The sequence below is a fragment of the Setaria italica genome, chromosome IX (genome assembly GCF_000263155.2).
Source record: "Setaria italica strain Yugu1 chromosome IX, Setaria_italica_v2.0, whole genome shotgun sequence".
NCBI lineage: Eukaryota > Viridiplantae > Streptophyta > Magnoliopsida > Poales > Poaceae > Setaria > Setaria italica.
Window position 1 is genome coordinate 47,060,694 of NC_028458.1, and position 16,091 is coordinate 47,076,784.

General features: G+C 51.3%; 3 protein-coding genes across 3 annotated transcripts; 1 reads left to right on the forward strand and 2 right to left on the reverse strand.

Annotated features, from left to right (window-relative positions):
• Window positions 1–677: 677 nt before the first annotated feature.
• Window positions 678–4,786, reverse strand: LOC101756896 (transcription factor RF2b). The gene is made up of 4 exons (XM_004984402.4): window positions 4,088–4,786; window positions 2,461–2,593; window positions 1,888–1,972; window positions 678–1,407 (listed from the first exon to the last, which is right to left on the reverse strand). The coding sequence occupies exons 1-4, from the start codon at window positions 4,567–4,569 to the stop codon at window positions 1,046–1,048; spliced, it is 1,062 nt and encodes a 353-aa protein (XP_004984459.1). The 5' UTR covers window positions 4,570–4,786; the 3' UTR covers window positions 678–1,045.
• A 3,224-nt stretch (window positions 4,787–8,010) lies between these two features.
• On the forward strand, window positions 8,011–10,223 carry LOC101757292 (vicilin-like seed storage protein At2g28490). Its single transcript, XM_004984403.2, has 5 exons — window positions 8,011–8,392; window positions 8,516–8,700; window positions 8,855–8,935; window positions 9,033–9,473; window positions 9,548–10,223. The coding sequence occupies exons 1-5, from the start codon at window positions 8,011–8,013 to the stop codon at window positions 10,037–10,039; spliced, it is 1,581 nt and encodes a 526-aa protein (XP_004984460.2). The 3' UTR covers window positions 10,040–10,223.
• Window positions 10,224–10,387: 164 nt separating this feature from the next.
• LOC101757692 (protein Rf1, mitochondrial) lies at window positions 10,388–12,496 on the reverse strand. Its single transcript, XM_004984404.4, has one exon. The coding sequence runs from the start codon at window positions 12,417–12,419 to the stop codon at window positions 10,761–10,763; it is 1,659 nt and encodes a 552-aa protein (XP_004984461.1). The 5' UTR covers window positions 12,420–12,496; the 3' UTR covers window positions 10,388–10,760.
• Between the last annotated feature and the right edge of the window lie 3,595 nt (window positions 12,497–16,091).

Sequence of the window (16,091 nt, forward strand, 5' to 3'; positions counted from 1 at the left end):
TCGGCGCACCGGGATGTCATCGCGGCCTCGCCCCGCATCGCACCTCCCGCCCCTCGGCGGTCACGTTTCCGAGGTGGCGGCGAGGAGCGTGGCCGTTGCCGGCGGCAAGGAGCCCAAGATCCCGCGCGCGGAGGTGGCAGGATCTTCTCCGACTGCGGAAGCAACAGGCGTCATCAGTGACGGCGGCAACGGCGATCGCGTCGTCGGAGCCAAGGCTGTTGCGCCGGCTCCGCCACCACGCACCCAAGCCACTGGAGCCGTCTCTAGGCCTACCACTCCTACGCAAGGCGCCAGGGCGAGCAGCTTGCGGCGGCAGAGAGCAAGGCGGCCGGCGAAGATTTGAGCGAGAAAGAGAGAGAGGAGAGAGTGGTGGGCCCGTGGCGTCCACATCACCAAAACCACCCAGCAAAACAACTCAATGGCCAAATATGAACGGTTTTGATAGTTGGATGATCTTAACGTCTACATCACCAAAACCACCCAACAAAACAGCTCGATAGCGGCCAAATATGAACGGTTTCGATAGTTGGATGGTCAATGATTCATAATTTTAGGATTCGATGGTCTAAACCAAACTGAGGTGACAGGTAGATGATCCTCTCCAACATGACCATCAAATTTTTGCTCTTTAGTCGCGGATGTTGACACCCGCTTGAAGTTCCTCAAAGCGACAACACTTCATCAATCAGAGTATACATGGATTAAACTAGCTTTGGCAGCACAAGAATACATGCATGAGAATCCATGGAGCTCAAGTCAACATGGCTAAAAAAGTTAAAACAACACAGTATCATCAGAGAACTCCACTCCAAACGCCCTGATTACCAAAACGGCACACAGGAACTGAATCAAAACAAACAGACGTGAAGAGTCCAGGATCATGTCTACAACACAGATTGATCTGCCCGTGCGATTACGAACACTTTCAACTAAACGAATGAATTGAATAAAAAAATAAGCTTACAGAACAGAAAGCACCGCAAGGATGTCAGGCTATGAACAAAGGGATCTAAATGAAACTGCGGATTCTGATGGGTGGGCCTCGTTAGAAGGTGCTGCTGCTTTCACTTGCAGAGATCGAGCTGCTCTCTGACTTCACAACCAGAGGCCCCTTTCCAATGTCCAAACCCTGCAGCCGTCCAAGAGAGTCTTGCTGCATTATGTCTGGGAGAGTGTGTGGGTGGGACAGCATCTGGTGGTTTGGCACATTGGGATGAGGTGGGTGGAACGGTGGTGCCAACTGGGCGCTACCTGGGTGTGAGGCTGTATTTTGCTGGGAAAGCAGGAAGAAGGAAGAGTTGTATGGAACATGTTGAAATCTCATGTTATATGTCTCACTGGTATTGGTCGTCTCACCAGTAGCAAGCTTAAGCCTCTCCAGCTCCTGCTTCAGTGCATCATTCAGAGCTGCAAAATACATCAGATTGTCTGTTTAGAATGTACAAGTAGAACACATAACTTCTCATAATGCAAATTCAAGTCATTAATTGTTCTACGTTGGAAAAATATAGTTAGCACCATATTCTACATTGTAAGTCACTCTAGCTCATCGCACAATATATAAGTTGCAGTAAATTGACACATGTATAGAAAAACTAGAAAATTACAGACATCAAATAGCAATTAGGTGAAGGGTATCGTGTCAAAAGACACTTGACTTCAAAATATTGTGGCACTTGACCATTTAGAATGATTTGAAATGGAAAAAGAAGTATATCTTGAGTTAGGAAAAGGAATGACGACTGAGAAAAATATAATTACTCTTTGATTGTCAAAAATATATTGCACTACCATATCATTGTTTCATGTTACAGGAAAACAAAAATATTGAAAGAGGCAAATAGACAAATAAATTATATTATCTTCAATAACGGGGGCAATGCTCACCATCACGCAGTTGAGCCTGTTGCTCCATGGCCTGCAACCTTATCTTGAGCTCTGCATTTTCTGCAGAAAGTCCAGTTGTGTCTCTCTGCAAGAGATTGAAGGCAACATATAAAGGTCATCCAGCAATTCAATAGAACAGTATAAACAAACCAGCAACTATACAATACTTCAACAGCCAACCAAATAAAATATATCAATAACTAGATGCTGACAGTCAAAGTTGACAATCAACATAAATTAAACCCACATACAGATCATCAACATATAATTCTTCAAATTTTTCACAACACTAGAATTTGATATCTAATGGAAGGGATGCTTAGACTGATCACAGCATGTGCACTGTCCTAGACTCCTAGTCCATACAGCTGCACAAGTTGTCAGAAGATCACAAGAAAACCATTGAGCTAGATGCAAAAGAGCTGCAATTTAATTGATGCTCAAGGGATAGATCCATTTTTGTTAAAATGATTGCAAAGCGAAATAATCATTTTGCTCCTAAAAGATGCCACTTTCAGAAATAGCATGAACTTAAACTTGACCTGATATCCATGAGGTAACAGATAGATGTACCTGAAATAGTGTGAGCTGTGCTGAAAGGGTGGTGGCTTCAGTCTGAAGAGTTTGAACCTTTCGCTCAAGTTCTGTTATATAACGAGCCTTTCTTTCTTTTGATCTAGCTGCTGATTGTCTGTTAGCTAGAATTCTGCATGAAAATGAATAAAAAAAACATTACTGTAGACTTCAATGAATTGGAAGAAATGATTACAGGAACAGAACACAAAATCATGCATGGATCATTAGACACAAACTGACTATAATTCATTTATGCCTTCAATTCCTCTTTTCCGATATTAATTTAGAGTAATAATGGATCAGAACCCGTGCAGATGGATCATACTGCAAACAGCCAGCACATTCTACATTTCCACTTACTTTTCAAGCAAAAGCAGGAGCTTCATTGAAAAAGATGATACAGGTTGAACAATTCAATCCATGAAAATCCAATTGTTTTATATCTGACTAAACTGAACTATGGGTGCAACATACATCCACAGCATATTTAGGAGTGTCATTTTTATTACCTTTGCAAATCAAACAATTGGAATGTCTGGGAAGTACAAAGATGAAAACCGGTAATGATGCCGTATAATTTTGAAGCATTAAGAATTTAACTGTAAACAGTGGATACAAGTTATCAACTGCACAGTTTAGATAATATTATTTATTATTAGGGAAATCCCTGCCATTGGTAACATGATTACAGCATGTGATTCTTAGAGATGAAAAATCCAACTACTTATAACATTATTTGCGATTCGCTACTAAAACTTCTAGCAATGACAATTAATAATTGTTCAGAGTTTCAAACATAGATAAAATAGACAAGCAAGATTAGAGCCTGGATAATTTTTCTGATTTGAATGGGTAGCTTTCAATGGTCGTGCACTCCTGCCTTTCAATATCAATATAGCCAGATAGTTCTAATAACCTGCAATGACACTTTAGTTGAATCTGCTTCACTTTCTCTTAGTCTCACCCTCACCCAACAAGCTGGCATTTATCTATCATCCTTCACAAGTGACGAAACTAAGCAATATAATCCTTGAAACCAGCAATCCAGCCAGCACTTCAGCAGTAAATCCTCAAATTACAACCGGGAAATATAACCTAGGTAAGAAATTAAGTGAACTCTGGTCACCTTTTTTTTTTGCCCACCCCCTTTTCCCAATCATCATGAAAGGATCAACCCCCCAACACCCAGCAAAAGGCATAGAAAAAGCACAAGCATCACCCTTGGAGAAACAAACATCTATCCATAATCCCACCAACCGAACGCTAAAGCACTACCACTAGTACCTTAACTCCCAACCCCCAACCAACCAACAAATGCCATCAATCCATACACAGTGCCCACAGAGGATAAAAGAAGGCGCAGATGCGCATCTTTCCTTCAACCACCAGGCATTTCCATCAAAAGCATGCACGCATGATTGTCCTCAACGCCTGAGCCAATTACTCGCCACCTCGGAGAAACGAAAGAATTGATCCAGTATACGACCATTTCTCTACCGACAATCACTGGACTAAGCCGATCGCTCGGCGACTGAGACCAGGCCTGAGTAGCAATGCCGAGCACGGTAAACGGTAACTAAGGAGATGGACGGGTAGGGATGGGGAGAGATCGAGGAGGCTGCACCTCTTGGCGCGCTTGGGGTCAATGGCGGCGAGCTCGGCCAGCTGCTCGGGGCTCATGGCCTTCTTGGCCTCCATGACCTCGGCCAGCGACGCCGCGGCGTCCTTCCCCGCTCCGCCGCCGACGCCGGGCGAGAAGAAGAGGCCCGAGCCGTCGACGGAGCTGCTGTGGCGGTGCTTGGGCCGCGGCGGCGAGGAGGTCTCGGCGGCGCGGTCGCGGTCGCGGTCGCGGTCGGAGGGCCCGGAGGAGGAGATCTTCTCGATGTCCATGAAGGTGGAGAAGAGGTCGTCCTCGGAGCCGATCTCGTCGAAGCCGTCGCCGTCGGGGCCGGCGCCGCCGCCGAGGCCGAGGTCGTCCGGGAGGCGGAAGGCGACCTCAGATCTGGCCCGGCGGTGGTACGCCCCGCGCGCGGCCGCGGGCGCTGGCGCCGGCGGGGGCGGGAAGGCCCGCCCCGGCGGATCGGCGGGCTCCGGGTGCTGCTGCATTGCGAGGCCGGCACCGCTCCCCCCCGCCTCCCTCGCTGCCCGCTCTCCCCGGCTTGTCCGCGCGAGCGCGCGCGCGGGGTGTCCGGGGCCCGGAGGCTGGAGGAGGAAGGGTGGATAGACAGGCACGCAGGCTGCCGCTGCCGTGTTTCGTGGTGGGGTGGGGGCAGTGGAGTGGAGTGGGATCTGGAGGGAGAGGGCTAGAGCCTAGTAGGAGGCTATTACCGTAGCAGCATGTGAGCGCCCACGGGGACGAGCGAAACAAGTCGCCCTCTTTCGGTGCGGCAGCGGGTCGGGTCGGGGCCGCGCGGCGCGCTGCTGCGCGCCACGGCGCCAAACCAGTGCTGGATGGAGGAACTGCAGCGTGCACACACTAGCGAATGATCTCTCTCTTTGTATTGCCCACCAGGCCAGGATCCCCGAAGATTCAGCGTGTGTTTGGTTGGAGTCAAAGCGTGATAGGACATGATCATCTTTCTTTTTAGGATTTAGGGATGGCATGATCCACTCGTAATTTGGTTGGAGGGACGGAATGATCAAGTTTATTATTTGGGCGAGAGATGAAAAGTATGCAGTTTCTTCGTGTAAATTGTGAGCTTCAGTTGTAATCCACTTAAAACTGCGAGGGTAAATTGTAAGTGGCTCAAAGAGGACGGCTATGGTGGCCGCCCGTCCTCCTCGGCGCTCGCCGTTCAAGCTCGCCCCGCTGCGTCTCTCCGCCTCGTCCCATCTCCGTGCACGCCTGCCTCGCCCTATTCCTGTTGCTGCCCTGATATGCTTCGCCTCGCCGTCTCCCTTCCCCACGCTACTAGGATCCACCCACCTCATCCCATGCCACTCGCCTCATCTTGTGTCGCCATCCATCCCCCGTTTCGGAGGAGCATTCTCCTCTTGATGTCGTCCCATCCTACCTGACTTCGAACCAAACACATATGTAAAGCGGGATGACCCTATCCTGTCCCCTCCCATCCTCCCACCCAAACACACCATCAAGCTCACCACGACCCTCTTTTAATACATGTGGAGACGAAACCCACAATTGCTAGTTGTAGTTGCTGTCGCCGCCTCTTTCTCCTCCACCTGAAACCCTGGAGTTAGCATGGCAGCATAGGCTTTGCAGTTATGGAGAGGTGTGGAAAAGAGTAAGTTGGTCTAGCAGTGTCCAGGAGCTATTACTAAAGTGGTGGTATTTTTCTCAAAGACATGGACAACTACCGATATATATTTATAAGAATGAGATATTACGTTGCACAAAATACATGAGGTTTTCTTTGACCTAGTTGACCAGTATAAAGAGGTGGTGGGCGTCGTTGACTACCAGCAGTGGAAGAGGAGATAGCAACATCAGTGAGACACTGCCAATTGACATGATAGTGCCACATTGTGTAGAGGTAGGTATGAAAATACCAATGTTGAGAAAGAAAATGGCAGGCATTTAGTTTGGTGTGATGACCCTCTATCATCAGTATTAGCCTCATTAATCTTATAAAAAAGTGATGCCATGGAACACCTGATGATTTTTTCCCCCTAGGAAACAAGTTATTGACAGTGAGCGATGGAACGAGAACGGTGACACCAATAGGACAGCAGCAACTGCGATGGCCACCACCTTGTCCGAGGGCGGGTGTGGAGGCTATCAATATTTAGAAGAAGATCGGAGCAACCATATTAATCTGATTAATCTTATCAAGAGCAACAATATCATCAAACAACGAGATTTTTCAACATTGTTTGTAGACGAAAAAGTCATAGACCGAGAGAATTCATCCTTGTCAAACTGCAAACTTGGGATACAAGAATACAATGGTCCTGTTTGGTATAGTGGTGGGGAACGCTTCTCAAATAAGCTGCACAAAAATAGAAAAAACGCTTCCCTGGGAGGATCCAGCTTCTGTGTTTTAGTATAAACGGGAGCGGTAGGGAGAAGCACGGCTAGAAGAGACTGTAAAAAAGTGCGTCGTTTGGCTACTAGTTTCAACTTATTTTGATCATAAGCACCAAACATGACCAATAGCAAAGTATTTGATAAGAATCATTAATTTTTTTATCGCTATCATTTATGAGAGGGGCGACAATCATGTCGTGTATAGAAATCAAAAGGAAAGGCTAAAATTAAGACCCAACATATATGGTTAAAAGGGAAAAGCTCTGTGTTGATCCCACCAGCACAAGAAGTGAGCTTTATGGTGTAGACACCATCAAACGAAAAACAGTAGCTGTAGGGAATAACAATGGTAAATTAAGTTAAGGTAAAAGTAAGCTAGGTAAAATCGACATACTCAAAGTGTCCTACATCAGAAATTAGAGAAGTTAGTTTTGTGACCGAGCCATCAAAACAATGGGGTGGAGGGCACACGCCCTGTGATGTTGGAAGCATGAATCATTCAAGGTAGATATTTATCGTGAGCCAGTGAAATAGTTAAAATTATGAAAAGGGGTTGAATGATTCAACGTATTGTATCAACTTGTTGATTTTGAAGGCCTAGTCATCCAAATTGAACAAGGTGCAGGCTCCCAACTTTACATACACCAACAAGGCGAGCATGATGCTTACATTTTTTCTCACAATAATTTATTCTATCAAGTAGAGTGTACAACAATCATGCTACAATTCATTAGTATTGCTTGAATAAACGAGAAAAGTATTACGAGATTTCGAGAGTACATTTATAAATCTCTGACCAATATTTAACATGAAAATCTGCAAATCGTCGATGCTGAAGTAAAATCACGTCTTATATTTAAAGACGGAGAGTATAGGGTCCTAGAAAGTGAGCAGGCTCTCAAAGCATCTCCAAGCGTGCCTAATAACACTTCCAATAATTAGAATTGGAAGCGAGATGAAAAAATGGTGCTCCAACTCTTGATTTTTCGCATTCCAATCCGACTCCATCCGAGTCCGGAAAAATGGCGGAGGAAAAAAAAAGTCGCAAGTCTATTCACGTAGGGGAGAAACTAAGTGTTGACAGCAATTGCATCTTTTTGGATCATTTTTTTGAATTGGTTGGAAGGATATTTTTTCACCAATAGTTTTTTAAGATCCTAAAATAAATTTTTGGAATTTTATTTTTAAGGTACTTTTGGAGGTGCTGTTACTGTGAAGAGGACGCACTGCGCTTAGCTCGGAAAGAGAATCAGAGAAAAGTAGAAAACATTCCCCTCCGGAGCCTTGTGCCGGTTCGCAGAGTAACGCGCTCTTCTATCGGAAGGCAAGAAATCCGGTGGCACCCAAAAACTGCGTGCTCGACCATGCTCGCGCTACGCCACGCACATGAGGCGCGCCATGCACGGCGACACGTGCGAGTTGCGACGCCGTCCCCCTCCCACCCGTCGCCTCTATATCCACGGCCTCGCACCGCAAGAACGGTGCGGTGGCAGACAGCCCTGACCAAGACAGAGCAGAGGCGAGAGCAAGCTAGCAAAGCTTCGAGGTGACGAGAGGAGATGGGTCGCGTGGCCGTGATGGCGCCGCTGCTCTTCTCGCTGCTGCTCCTAGCGTCGCGGTGCGCGGCGGCGGCGGCGCCGCGCCACGACCGCGAGTGGGGGTGGGAGGAGGGGGAGGGGGAGTGGCGGCCGGAGAAGGAGAAGGAGCAGGAGGAGGGCGAGGGCAAGGGCAAGGGGAGGGGGCTGTTCGTGCTGGACCGGCTGGAGAAGGTGGTGGAGTCGGAGGGCGGGCAGGTGCGCGTGGTGCGCGGCCAGCCGTGGCCGCCGGCCTCATTCGCGTGCCGCGAGGGGCTCATGCACCTCGGCTTCATCACCATGGAGCCCAGGACGCTGTTCGTGCCGCAGTACCTCGGCTCCAACGTCATCCTCTTCGTGCGCCGAGGTATACATGAATCTCGCATGCGGTTATTCACGGCTTTTTTAGCAATTTGAGATTTTAATTCTCGCGGTTTAAACGTGTGTATGTGCACCGAAATGATCAAGAGCTGGATGTTGTGGTGAGCAGGGGAAGTGAAGGTTGGGTACATTTACAAGGACGAGCTGGTGGAGAGGAAGCTCAAGATGGGCGACGTGCTCCACATCGACGCCGGCTCCACCTTCTACATGGTCAACACCGGCAAGGGCCAGAGGCTGCAGATCATCTGCAGCATCGACGCCTCCGATAGCCTCGGCTTTGGACCTCCTTATCTGGTCTCTCTGTTTACTCTGCATCTATCACCATATATCTTCCTTTTTTCTAAGAAAACAAACATTTATCATCTTAAATTTCTTAGTTAGCACATCCGAATTTGAAGTGAACATGTATTGCAATCTCGGACTGATGATGAACCACGATCCAATGCAGTCCTTCTTCCTTGGCGGCGCTGGGCACCAGGCATCGGTGCTCGCCGGTTTCGAGCCGAAGACGCTTGCCATGGCCTTCAACGTGAGATGATCTGAACAATTTCGCACCGTGCAACATTTACGGCAATCTCCAAGTGATGTGTGCATAACTGTTTGCGTGTCTCTTGTGTACACACTAGGCCACCTACGACGAGTTGGCAAGAGTCATACTGGCACAAACCCGCGGCCCCATCGTGTACTACACCGCGGAGGAGCCTGAGAGCGGCGGCAAAGAAGAGCGTGTGCAGGGTAACGGGCTCGACAAGGGATCACGGCGCAGGGAGGCTGGCGCGTGGAGGCCGGGAGGCAGGGGAGAGGAGGACGACGAGGCCGGCGAAGATGCGCTGCCGACGTGGTCGTGGAGGAAGCTGGTGAACAGGTTCATCGGAGGGGCGGGCGGTGTCACCGCGGAGGCGAACAAGAAGGACAAGAAGAAGGGCAGCGCGCCGAAGCCGTACAACCTGTATGACAGCGAGCCCGGGTTCCGGAACACCTACGGCTGGACCATCGCCGTCGACAAGCACGACTACGAGCCCCTCAAGCACTCCGACATCGGCGTCTACCTCGTCAACCTAACCGCTGTAAGATCGGCCGGAAACGTTTCTTGCATGATCGAGAAGGGATTTGATCGCAGTAAGCTGACGCGTGCCTGCAGGGCTCGATGCTGGCGCCGCACGTGAACCCTCGGGCGACGGAGTACGGCGTGGTGCTAGGCGGGGAAGGCAAGATCCAGGTGGTGTTCCCGAACGGGTCGCTGGCGATGAGCGCGGTGGTGCGGGCCGGCGACGTGTTCTGGATCCCGCGCTTTTTCGCCTTCTGCCAGGTGGCGGCGCGGGGCGGGCCGTTCGAGTTCTTCGGGTTCACGACCTCGGCGCGGCGCAACCGGCCGCAGTTCCTGGTGGGCGCCACCTCGGTGCTCCGCGCGATGCTGGGGCCGGAGGTCGCCGCCGGCTTCGGCGCCCGGGAGAAGGAGTTCAGGGAGCTGGTGCTCGCGCAGGAGGAGGCCCTGATACTGCCGTCGTTCCCGGACACGGGGAAGAGGGAGAAGGAGAAGCACGGGAGGAAGGGGAAGGAGGAGGAGGAGCATGGGAAGGGGAAGGGGAGGAGGGAGGCGCCGCTGGTCATCGAGCAGGTGGCCAAGGAGTAAGCTGCTTGAGCCTTCTATCGAGCAGACGATCGATCGACGATCGATGCTCAACTCTGTTTCCTTCGCAGACAAGAGTCCTGAAGAAGCACGTGCGCCACGAGCGTTGCTAGAGTTAGACTCTGTTGTTGACCTCTGTCAGTGCTCGTGCTCTTTCGTGGCGCCGTCAATAAATAAGGTGCTTTGTGCGATTTACAGCTTTGAATCCGACTTGTGGGCATTTCTGTGCTTACTGAAGGTCGAGCAATGGAGGCATGCGGTTAAGTTTAAGCACTCCGACATCGGCGTAGCTCGGTTCTCGGTACCACTTGAACTTTTGGTCGATCTACTTACAAGTTGTGAACAAGAAAGTTATAAGCTCGTACGGTCATACCTTGCCGCGCCGGCCAGGTACCGAGAACCGAGCGACGCTGGTCGTAAATTCGATTGCCAATGCTTCGCTCGGTCAATCCGATCGAGCAGAAATAATTTACAGAAAATTGGTACATTCCTCGTGTTTTCCTCTCGAAAAATAATCTCCGAAATCCACGCACGCCAAATGCAAGCCGTCGGCTTGTATGTTCTTCCTCCTCGGGAGAGTCATGATGCATTTGCACGCAACTCGGAGCCTCGTTCCAAACTCCATCTTCAGTGACGGACACAGAGAGCAACGCCGGCTTCCAAATCCGGACGCCGGAAAGCCTCGCGGTCGCAGAGATGGTGTGATCCTGCGACCAGGCAGCGGTCACTGCGGAACGCCCAGCCGAACGGGCTCCTCCTCCTTTACCTTGCTCAGATACTTCCACGAGACCGCCACGCCGCGCTTCACGGCGGCGGCATACACGGCCATGGCGTCTGGCCACCGGCCCTGCCGGCTGAGCTCGCCCAGCAGCGCGTCGAACGCGTTCCGCCCCGGCACGAAGTCCCGCACGATCATGACCAGCACCAGCACCCGCAGCGCGTCGCGTGCCCTGCCCCGGTCGCACAGCGCGCGCACCACGTCCGTGTAGGCGCGCTTCCGCAGCGCGTACCCCCTGCGCACCATCTCCTCCAGCAGCGCCACGGCCGCGTCCACCTCGCCGCCGCGCGCCAGCGCCTGCGCCATCAGGCAATAGGTGTACGACACCGGCTCGTGCCCCGACGCCACCAGCTTCGCGAACACCTCCCTGGCGTCGCCCAGAGCCGAGGCGTCCGCCGCGCACCGCCGGCACAGGCCCCGCGCCAGCGTGTCCAGCGCGCGCCCGTCCGCCTCGAACCCGGCGCGCTCCATCAGCTTGTACGTCTGCCACGCCGCCGCGGTCTCGCCGGCGCGCAGCAGCGCGGTCAGCACGATGCCGAAGCTGATCTTGTCCGGCGGGCAGGCGCCCTCGCCGCCGCACATCTCCATGAGCAGCGCGAACGCCCTGAGCGGGTTCCCCTCCTTGCAGTGGCCGTTGAGGAGCGCGTTGTAGGTGAAGATGGTCGGCGAGAGGCCCATCCCGATGGCGTCGTGGAAGATGGCCGTGGCCTCCTCCGTCCGCCCGACCTTGCAGAAGCCGTCGAGCACGATGGTGAAGGTGTAGATGTCCGGCGTCTTGGGCGAGCCCTTGAGCTTGTTGAGCAGGTCGAGCGCCTCCTCGAGCCGGCCGACGTAGCAGAGCCCGCCGATGAGGCTGTTGTAGGTGCGGATGGTGGGCTCGCACCCAAGCGCGCTCATGGCGTCGAACACCTCCATGGCCTTGGTGACGCGGCCGCGCTTGCAGAGGCACCCCACCACGGCGGAGAACGTGGCGACGCTGGGCCGGAACCCGCGCACCACCATCTCGTCCAGCGCGAGCTTGGCCTCGTCGGGCGCGCCCTGGCGGCAGAGACACTGGACGGCGGTGGCGAAGGAGTGGGCGTCGGGGGCGACGGGCATGGCGCGGAACAGAGCGACGGCCGACGCGTGGTCGCCCGCCCGCGCCAGCGCCGAGAGGATGTCGTTGTAGTCGGAGACGGTGAGCGCCGCGTCGTCGCGCTGCAGGAGGTCGAGCACCTTCACCCGCTCCTCCACGGGAAGCTCCATGATCCGCTTCGCGCAGTCCCGGGCGCAGATACGCGGCCTCTTGCTCCTCCCGTCGCCGTCCACTCCGTCGGAGAGCGAATTGAGGACCTGCGGCGGTACCTGCTGCTCTCCGTGGAGGGTGCCGTTGCCGTTGTACTGCAGAGCGCGGAGGAGGTCGACGTCGTGGTCCCGGGCCAGCGCTTTGCAGTGGCACGCCAATGAGGAAGCCGCGGCGGGTCGAGGGAGTGCGCTGCCATGGTGGTGGGAGGACGGTATGGTGGAGATGCGATAGGAGGAAGGCGGCGCGCGAGGGGGGTCGGGCGCCGTGAGCTGGTGGGGCGGGGAGAGTGGAAAGGAGGAGTGCTGGTAGAGGGAAGCCATGGTGGATGATGGGCGTGTGCGAGAAGCGAGCCGAGCAGATGTGGTTGGGAATCGAGAGGACGAGGGAGACGCAAAGTTCTCGTGCGACGAGCCCCTGCCCCTCCCGTGCGGCGTGCCGTGCGTCTCGTCGGCTCGTCGCGTCCCGTTATGGGCTTCGAGATGTGCTTCTTTCAATTCCAGGCCAGGCCACGTTAGTTATGGGCTCAGTTATAAGGTGGGGGGAGAAATGTGTGTGTGGATTCCGGGATGATGGTCCTAGACAGCAAGTACATGGACTTGTTGGGCTGTAAGTGAGTTTGTTGCGCGTGTGTGTGTTTGGGGGTTTCGGCCTTCTTGCTGGTACAACAGGTTGGTCGGTTCGGTTAAGCTTACGATACGGCCCGTTTATAAAGATCAAAGATTTTGCATGGTTGCAAAACTGGTCCTTACGTGTGTCGATACAGTGACGAGTAAGTCCATGTATAAAGGTTTGAAACATGATTTTTACATCATTTTAAGGCACATGGAAGACAGTATTAAAGAGGAAAACCATACATACAAATATATGAAATGATCTTCTCGTCTTTTTATTATAATCATCTTGCTACGCAGTAAAGCTTGATCTACTCTACTCCAACAATAAGAATATATCGAGAACTCAAAGTTTGCATCATAAATATTTTTACATGGGTACAGAAGTAACTTGTGTGTACGCCGAAAGAAAATAAATAAATAAATTAGACTGCAGCCATAATTAGAACAACCTAAAGAAATTAAGTCCTTATAAACTAAATAGTAATCACTCACGATGCTACTAAACTTTCATCATACTTTCTTCATAACATAATAATGTGATGGGACATTCAAATAAAACAAACAATGTGTTACTGATTCATTTTATTACTTATCTAATAAATCTTAAGGTAATTACTAGCTTATAGAACCTTAGTCCCTTTGGTTTAGCTTTTTAGGTGCTGTGGCTTCAAAAAAAAAACTATCAAAGGGGACAACTTCCTCTTAGTACTTTCAAGAAAGCAGCTTTCATGTAGTTCATTTTTCACAGCAGTCAACTAGGTCCTATGGCCGGCTGTGGATTGGAGATTTTGTGAAATTTACCCACCTGCCACTGATTATGTTGTACCGGTTCGTTTCTTTTTTTCCTTCGTCTCCCACCGCGACATCCTCCCGTCCCCGCACGACAGCACGCCGAAGGCGGCGCTAGGGTGGCCTCTCCCCGCGGCTCCCCGGCAGCCCTTCCCCACGGATCCTAGGTGACCCCTCCCCGCGGCTCCTCGATGCCCCTCCCCACGGCTTCCCAACGACACCTTCCCGCCTGGCCGGCCGCCCCTCCCCACAGATCCCCAACGCCCCTCCCTGCTTGGCCGGCTGCCCTTTCCCGTGGGTCCCCGGCGGCCCCTCCCCGTGACTCCCCAGCAGCTTGCCGGCCCCTCTTCTCTTAAAGCGTCCCCACATAAGCAGAGACTAAATGTGATACAAATATCAGTCCCAGGAGGCTGATAACACATTTATTCAACAGATGGTTCAAGAACTGTACAACTCCCGAAGGAGTGGGCGCGAAAGCCACGCCAAAATAATAAGTAAAACAACAACGGTAACGATCCAAGCTACTGTTCAGATGAACCCTAGACAGCACTCGGGACTATGGGCCAGCGAAAGCATCCTGCAAAGAGCCAACACCACAGGCAACGTTGGGTGCGGAAGCGACCACCTACTCGATGTTCTCGGCAATGAAGTACGGATCTTCCTTTGAAGCAACAAAATAAGGGTGAGTACAAACGTACTCAACAAGTCCAACCCCATCCATAGAGGGGGATACAACAAGAATATGCAAAAGTCATAACAAGGATAAGGCTAAGGTTTATTTGCAATAAAGCTAGATTTTCAACACATACACGGGTTCATTTTCAAAAAGGGTTTTCACAAAGAATTTATTCAGTAACCGAATAATTGAGTGGGATTAATCCTACACAAAGGATCCAAATTGGACTCACGGCACAACTGTCGGACACTTCCAAAAATTCAACACACGCAATGAAAATCATCCATCTCCCAAAAGCTAGTTATGTGACCAAGATGTAACTCGTCTAATACCATGGACACGGCTATTCGAATAGGTTTTAACTCTGCAGAGGTGTACACTTTACCCACAAGTAGGGTACCGCAGCACGATCACCTTAGTGTCAGTGCGGATCCTATCAAAGCCATTACCCACCTTAGTTAAGACCTGACTAGCCAACACGGAAGCAACCAAGGGGTTAATGACCTACCAACGAGGTCTTAATCGGGACCTAAGTCACAAAGACTTACTCCTTCTCCATGATATTCCATTGCTCACCAGCTCTCCTTATGGCTAATAGACCAGCTAGTGGGATTTATGCTAAGCCTTTGCCGCATACAGAGGTCGAGTGGTTGCACGATTAATTGGGTTAGGCAAGATGACACATCAACTCGGTCCTTAATTAAGACAAGATGGATATCTCCCAACCTGCTCAACCACTAAGGTACGAGCCCAAATTGGCATTTCACACAAGAAACACCCATCCGTCTCATCATTACATCTTTTCTTATCTTTCACCAAAATCCCATTTATTTTCACCAAAACACTCACGCATTTATTCTTTGATAAAACACATTGTAGTCATAATTGAATTGTAATAAAAGTAACAAGGTTCTAAGCATCTAGCAATAATTATCATCCAATCAGAGCATATCATATTTAGAGATAATTCTAGGACATCAAGGAATAACCATAGCAATCAAGGGGTGGCTATCCAACCGGGTTTCAGCAGTAAAACAATATGCAATTTGTAAAACTGGCTAATAGGCTGTGTTTGAAAAACTAGAATAAATATGCATCAAAGGGTGAGATTGGACTTGCCGTCCTCAAAGCCTTCTGGGAGTTCCTGCTCGTGGTACGGGTCCTCGGGCTCCAGCTCACGACACTGGCCTTCAAGCTCCTCTTCGGGCTCCTCCTTGGTCACTTCACAATCTACGGCACACACGACCAAGCACATAATAAATAAAAGAAAATAAAGTTTTACCCGTTGAGCTCGAAGAGAGAGTGAACCAAAAAATAGAGGAAGGAAGAGTGTTTTCAGGGAATTGGTAGATGACTCAGCGGTAATATGTTTAAGAATGACGTGGTCGAATTTGGGGTTCATAGGAGGAAGTTTGGCATATAAAATGTCAGCGAGAAGGTGCTTAGGGCTAGTTTCAAAGGGTTCAGGGACCTTTTCATAAAGAACTTGAGAGAGGGAGGGGTTCTGGTGGAAAAAGGAAAAGAAAGGGGGGAGGGTCTCGGTGTAAATGGGGGAAGGGGAGGGGCAAAAGGCAAAACAACCTTCTTCTCAAATCAGAACAGGGGAGGGGGTGCCGAGCCTGGCGGTCGACCTGGCCGGCAGCAGCGCCGACGCCCCAAGGCGCGGCGGCGGCCGGGAAGTAGGGGGAAACGGAGAGGGGATCGAGGGGGTTCCATTCCCCTCCTCACCTTGGGCGGGAGCGGCGTGTAGAGGTGGAGCGGCGGTGGCTGGCGGGAGGTGGCTTGGTGGCTTCGGGCGGCGGCGTTTCGAGGGGAGAGGAAGGGAGGAAGATGACTGGGAGTTTGGTGGTGGAGTAGAGGGTGGAGGGAGCCCCTTTTATAGGCTGGAGGTGAGGGAGAGGGCGTGGCAATGG

Excerpts from the sequence above, each read along its gene's own strand:
- LOC101757292 (XM_004984403.2), top strand. The coding sequence starts at position 8,011 with ATGGGTCGCGTGGCCGTGATGGCGCCGCTGCTCTTCTCGCTGCTGCTC. Across the intron at positions 8,393-8,515 it reads CATCCTCTTCGTGCGCCGAG|GGGAAGTGAAGGTTGGGTAC; the intron begins GTATACATGAAT and ends TGTGGTGAGCAG. Across the intron at positions 9,474-9,547 it reads ACCTCGTCAACCTAACCGCT|GGCTCGATGCTGGCGCCGCA; the intron begins GTAAGATCGGCC and ends GCGTGCCTGCAG.
- LOC101756896 (XM_004984402.4), bottom strand. The coding sequence starts at position 4,569 with ATGCAGCAGCACCCGGAGCCCGCCGATCCGCCGGGGCGGGCCTTCCCG. Across the intron at positions 1,973-2,460 it reads CACAGCTCACACTATTTCAG|AGAGACACAACTGGACTTTC; the intron begins GTACATCTATCT and ends AATCTCTTGCAG. Across the intron at positions 1,408-1,887 it reads ACAGGCTCAACTGCGTGATG|CTCTGAATGATGCACTGAAG; the intron begins GTGAGCATTGCC and ends TGTATTTTGCAG.
- LOC101757692 (XM_004984404.4), bottom strand. The coding sequence starts at position 12,419 with ATGGCTTCCCTCTACCAGCACTCCTCCTTTCCACTCTCCCCGCCCCAC.